The following is a 6624-nucleotide window of genomic DNA, read 5'->3' on the forward strand; positions in this document are numbered from 1 at the left end:
CAAAAACCCAACGCAGCCAAAAATAAAATAAAATAAATTTATATATAAGAAAAGATATGGCCCATTCAATAAAAGGTATGCAAAGTTAAATAAAAATGAGATGCCTTATTTAAAAAAAATTTTCTTCATTCAGTGAGTATTTACTGAACATTTACTCTGCTAGGTACTGGGCTGGAACCCAGGAGACTCATGAGGGAACATAATAGAGCCCATGCCCATTGCACTTAGTACATTTGGGGAATGAAACTGAATGAAATGCCATCTAGTTTCTCAGTGCCTCTTTGAGATAGTTATAGACACTCTAGGGATGTCAAAAGAAATAAACACCAAAAAAAGAGTGGATATATGTATAACTGATTCACTTTGCTGTACACCTGAAACTAACACATTGTAAATCAACTATACGCCAATAAAAATTTAAAAATAAATGAATAATAAGGTCTGGACTTATGATCTCGTGACAAATACCTTAAATTTGAATACGTTACACATTTGAAGTATACACTCTTGAATTATTCCACTACATTTACCTACATATGAATTTATCCGATGTCCAAAGGTCTGAAATCTATTTTTATTCTCAATGCTCTTCCTTCATATGAGCACACTGAATAGCACAGTAAAATTTTAGAGTTTAAACTTTCTCATCTCTTTGGGAAAGAGGAAAAACACATAAAGTAGTGAGATTATCTCGATCCCCTTTTTTTTCAGTACAAAAATTATGACAAAAACATTGCAGTATAAGACTGTATTTACCCAAGCTGAAGATAACCAATTCTGATGTTCAAAGGATGCTAATCCATTTCCTCTCCTCTATAAAATGTGGTTTCTGAGAAAAGGCTTTGTGCCTAATGAAATGTTACTACATAAAGCATATAGACTACCAGTTTAGAGAAATGTAACTGAAGAATCACAGGTACATGCCATAGTGGTTTACTAAGTTCAATTAAAAATGCTACCATGAGTCTGTTTTATCTTAGAGAAGAATGTGAGTGTAAAATGAACAAGAGGATCAAGGAATTGGGTTTTAGGTTTTCACTGAACTCCTGACCTGCTAGGCCATTTTAGTTTTTAAATGACAGTAAGTTAAAAAAAAATCACACTAATAGTTATTTGTCTCATAGTTTTTATCTAGGTACCACTTTAATAAAAGTTTAAGTTACTAGTATGATTTTCATACTACTTTACCTGAAAACACAATTGGATTTACTTATAGATTCTATACTCCCCCATCATAATCTATGGGGGAGTAAACTCTAAAGAAACTTTAGCTCATAGCATCAACTGCTTCCTGCTTCCTTCACAAGGTTTTGAGCCTCTTAGCTGCTATATGAGTAACTGAAGGAATGAACTGTTTAATAAATCTGTCTGCTAAAAGGAAATCAGAGTCAACCACACTTCCATACCTTCCACTGTTCAAGTCCTCGGTGATCCAGAATTGCTACTACTAACAAACAAAACTGGTATGGCAGTAGAAAATAAACATGTAGCATAAGGAGTGACGAATATTACATTTCTTCCAAACAACGACGACAACGAAAAACTATAGAAAGAGGATGAGAAAAACATAAACCTTTCAGGCAAGACAACCAAAATAACACGGTGCCACGTAATACAATCTTGGGACCCACTGAATTTTATTTAAACGTATCACCCTCCTTGGGAGTCTAAATCAAGGACTTGGGATCCTAATTTGAAAATGAAACAGAACATAGAGGAAACTGTTTCCTCAAAATAGTAATGGGCTTACAGATGCCTTTTAGGAACTTATACCTAATTAAGTCTATTCATTCCTTCTGTAAACTTTAAGCAACCCCAAATTTTATATGTCTCTAAATAAGGTGGAGAAAAGGGGGGAAACCACATTTAGCTGCATAATTCAAATGAAAGTATTTCTTTCTTCCCAAGTTACATAATTAGGGAAGCCATGAAGCAAACCTTATCTTACCTAAAAACCAGCGATTCATGATCAGGTAACATTTAAACCTTTGACCAATTGCCTTTCCTTGATAACCAAGGGGATCCTTCCACTCGTCCTTGTTTATTTGTTTATTTATTTATTTATTTTTGGCCGCGTTGGGTCTTCGTTCCTGCGCATGGACTTTCTCTAGTTGCAGCGAGCGGGGGCAACTCTTCGTAGCAGTGCGCGGGCTTCTCATTGCGGTGGCTTCTCTTGTTGCAGAGCACAAGCTCTAGGCGCGTGGGCTTCAGTAGTTGTGGCTCACGGGCTTAGCTGCTCTGCGGCATGTGAGATCTTCCCGGACCAGGGCTCAAACCCATGTCCCCCGCATTGGCAAGCGGATTCTTAACCACAGCGCCACCAGGGAATTCCCTCCATTGGTCTTTGACCATCCTTCCACAGTCAAGCAAGGAACTCAAAGTCAGTTGTCTATAACCATGACATCAACTGAAAACTAAAAAATCCAAACTAGCTGTGCTTATCCTGCAATAGGCATACCAGCACTATGTATACAGACACTACCAGCATTATGTATACAGACACACTTCTCAACTAAATCTGATAACACATCTTAAAATTAATGCATTCCCTTGATCTCAAAAGGCCAGACTGGATAAAAGTTAGGCCACTGCTTTGTTTACTTTTTAACATTAAAATCTGTGCTGACAGTGAGTGGCACACAAAACTGTACTTAGACGTTGTGCTGATTAACACAATACTTGCACTTCCCTGTTCATTAGCCATTGGTACATCTATAGTCTTAGATAGGAATTATAATGAGAAATAATGAGAGCAATTTCCTGAGTTACTCCACCTTTAAATTACATTTCATTGAGACTTATCCTCTGAAATTACTGGTTGTCCTATCCTGTTTACGTGAGAACTTAAGAAACCTCTCATAATTCTGACATCTTTGCACATGAAAAAAAATTGTATACATGTAAGAAATGTTCCTACAGATGTCACTTTATCATTTAAAAATCACTTTAGGGCCTCCCTGGTGGCGCAGTGGTTGAGAGTCCGCCTGCCGATGCAGGGGACACGGGTTCGTGCCCCGGTCCGGGAAGATCCCACAAGCCGCGGAGCGGCTGGGCCCGTGAGCCATGGCCGCTGAGCCTGCGCGTCCGGAGCCTGTGCTCCGCAACGGGAGAGGCCACAACAGTGAGAGGCCCGCGCACCACAAAAAAAAAAAAAAAAAAAAAAAAAAATCACTTTAGCCAAAAAGACGTAAAAGTAAAATTACACATTTTATTCATTCATTCCATCAGCTGAGAATTGCCCAATTGTACAAATACGATATTGTACAAAAAAATCACAAAATGTTACAAAATAAAAAAGTACAAACTGCATTACTTAATAAATACGACTAAAAGTAGTTAAAGTGGAAATGAGATAGGTTTTAGGTTGGAAACATTGTTTGACCCAGCAAACCATACAAGCTCTTGTGTACAGACATTTTTATTTGTACATAATTCAGGGCAATCCTATTTTGCCTTGTGAAAGAATTTAAAAGGAAAAGACTATGAAGACAGTATTCTTCTGCTGGAAAATAACTGCCAAGGTTGGTTGGGGGCATTTATGCCATTAGTTTTTCAATCTCTCGGTTGAATCCAAGAGGCTATATATAAAGCAGGAGGCTTATCTCGTCACAAACTCTTCTATCACGTTAAAATTATTTTTTCAACAAAATGACAAATATAAATAAAAACAATTGAGAGCACCAGACAATCTACTCTAAACCTCAACCAGAGTACAGAATAATCACTCTGCCATCAGCAAATATCAGACTTTCATTCAAGTAAGAGCTGGTACTATTCTTTAAAGAAAAAAAAATTCTTCCCATAACCTCCCCTTAAGTATTTTCTCTTTAAAAGGTTGACCATTTCTAGAAAAATAATGATTTTCCAAACAACAAGTCTGTTTCATCAAAACGGAATGGGCCAATCACCTGGTAATATGAATGCTTCAATATCCATTTTAAATAATTACCTACGAACTGTAAAATTCAAATTCAACAACAAAAAATACTAAATCACAAACTCTGTTCAAAATAATAAACTTCATATAAAGCACTTCTCTGGATTTATGCCGGAAAGCTGTGTGTCAAAATGGAACACGTCATAGATGAAGATACACCAATTGTTAAAAATGTTGTGCAAAAATACATTTTTATAGAAAATAGATTACCAGGAATGAACAAAATTTACACTGAGAAATCAGCTTGCAAATTAAGCAGTGCCAACTTTATACAGCAAATGATAAATAATAGGATCACCCAAAGCTACCATGAAACATCACTTAGGTGCCCAGCAACCTTCAGCTCTGAGAAAACATTCAAAAAAAGGATTAAGGCATTACACCTACAGTAAATCTACTTGAAAGTTTAAAAGTGCTATTACCCTGATTAGAGTTCACGTGATTCTGCAAACACAAATTAGGTCTGCAATTTTCCCGGGGTGGAGGGGTTGAGACACTTCAAGAGCATGCGTTTTGTTCAATATACATTTTGGATAGGGATATGGCCATGGACTTGGCGAGTTCTTCGTCGCGTTTTCTTTGCACTTGAGTCTGCCTGCACCAAGTGTCATACTCCGGATTCGGGTAGGAGTGATCGAACACCGCGTCATAATGTCCGTTACTGAGCCAGCTGAGCCAAATGCTAGGCCTTAGGGAATCCTCTGGGCCCAAGTAGTGAATCATGGTAGACACCGTGGGGCTCTCCAGCCTCCCGCCAGTAGTTAGATGTATATTCACGTTCAGCATCTGCCCCATGGCCAGAAGTTCAGGGTACCCGGCCCACGCCCCGTCCTGAGCAGCGGCGATGATAAACTCCCCCACGTCGCCCTCAATCAGGGGGCTAAAGTGGTCGAGGTGGTCAGCGATGTAGTGCACCGTCTGCTCCCGCAGCTCCCGGTGCAGGCTCTGGTCCCCGTACACCGCCTTGCTGACCGCTCGGTAGAGGCAGTTGCCGTCGGGAATGATGTGAAATCGGTACTTGTTCCTCTGCCGCAGGTACTTGTCCTGCCTCTCCACCTCGGCCAGGTACAGGGCCAGCTTCTCGTCCTTGGGATCCGACCTGGAGACGATCGCCGCCTCGGCCGCGCCGCCCGGGACCGCCTCGCCGCTCCGCGCCGGAGGCGCCTCGGCCTCCGGGTCGGGCCGCCGCGGCTCGTCGGCGCTGGGAGGAGGGTCGCCGCGGTCGCCAGCCCTGTCCCAGCCCCGGAGGCTCCTCTCCGCCGGGCGCTCCTCGGCCCACGGGCCGGGGCCGGATTCCGGGCTCCCCGGGGGCGGCGCGGGGCCGCGGTGCTTGGCGGCGGCCAGGGCCTGGCGGTGCTCGCTCAGTCGGAAGTTTCTGTCGGGCCCCTCGCGGGCCGCGTCCAGGCCGGCGGGCTCGGAGCCGTCGGGCCTCAGCAGCTCCTCCAGGAGCCAGGCCGAGGAGCCCCGCCGCGGCGGGACCGGGGCGCCGGATGGCGGGGCCAGCAGGAGGCAGCGGCCGCGCGGGGCGGAGGACGCCGCGGCGCCGGGCTCCGGGCCGCGCAGCAGGAGCCGGTCGGCGCCCAGGGCCCGCACGGTGATCTGCGCCGTGGATGTGTAGTGCGGCGGCAGCGGCGGCTTGCAGGACCCGCCGGGCGGCCCGGCGGCGGCGGCCGAAGCGGGGGCGGCGGCCCCAGACACCACCTCGAAGCAGGAGGAGAAGGCGGGCATCTTGGCGGCGGGGGCGGCGGCGGCTTCGCGGGGCTCGGCGGCCGCGGCCGGCTGGCACTCACCGGTATCGGGCTCCGGCGCTCCGCCGGCTGGTCCCGGGGGCTGCAGCGAGACCTTGAACGGGGCGGCGGCGGCGGCGGCGGCGGCGGCGGGGGGGGGAGCGGGGGCTGCGGCCGTGGGACCAGGGCCCCCGGCTGGGTAGTGGGTGCAGACGCTGCTGTAGAGCTGCATGTCCCTGCCGGCCGCTCGGCCCCTTATAGGCGCGCCGAGCCCCGGTGAGGGGACACACCCTCCCGGCCCGGGAGAGGGGGCCGGCCGAGCGCGGTGACCCAGTGCCCCTAGAATAGCAATGACCAAAGGGCCGGCGGCGCGTCAGGAGCCGCATATAGCGCGCGAGGCCCCGCCAAATTCCTGCTGCGCCACAGCACGCGGTGGGGGCGGGGAGGGGACGCGCGCTCGACCCCTGCCGGCGCGCTCGGCCCGCAGACCCGGGACGTGTGCGCCCGCTGCCGTTGCTCCGGCCCGCGGCGGCCGCTTGGGACTCTCGGAGGAAGCCGCCCGCCCTGCTGGAGCGCGTCCCACCCGCGAAGAGCAGCGCGCGGCTCGCTAAGGGGCCAGGAGGCGGGGCCACGGTTGTTTACCTCAGGCCGCGCGGCCGCGTCACGTGCCCCCGCTGGAATGCGCGGCTCGTCGCGTCGCCCCATTCAACCGCCCGGGTTCGTCCTGCCCCTCCGGCTCGCTCCGCCCCGTTCGGCGACGTCATGGGCGTGGCCCGCGGCGCGGGCGCGCGGGTGGGAGAGCGAGGAGGCTCGGAGCTCTCTGTACGGTCAAGGGGCTCCTTGCCGCTGCACCGTCTCAGCCGCAGTTTTAGACGCCGCGCTTTTCTGGGCTGCTGCAGCGGTCGTGGCGGGATGGGCACTTCTTGGGGCGGGCTAGAATGCTGAAAGTGCGCGTTTCGG

At 48.5% G+C, this 6624-nt stretch overlaps 1 protein-coding gene across 1 annotated transcript; it reads right to left on the minus strand.

Annotated features, from left to right (window-relative positions):
- Nucleotides 1-4435: 4435 nt before the first annotated feature.
- On the minus strand, nt 4436-5896 carry OTUD1 (OTU deubiquitinase 1; the record flags this gene model as incomplete). Its single annotated transcript, XM_079701187.1, has 1 exon — nt 4436-5896. The coding sequence occupies one exon, from the start codon at nt 5894-5896 to the stop codon at nt 4436-4438; it is 1461 nt and encodes a 486-aa protein (XP_079557313.1).
- Between the last annotated feature and the right edge of the window lie 728 nt (nt 5897-6624).

This window comes from Hyperoodon ampullatus, assembly GCF_949752795.1.
Source record: "Hyperoodon ampullatus genome assembly, chromosome: 3".
Lineage (NCBI taxonomy): Eukaryota > Metazoa > Chordata > Mammalia > Artiodactyla > Ziphiidae > Hyperoodon > Hyperoodon ampullatus.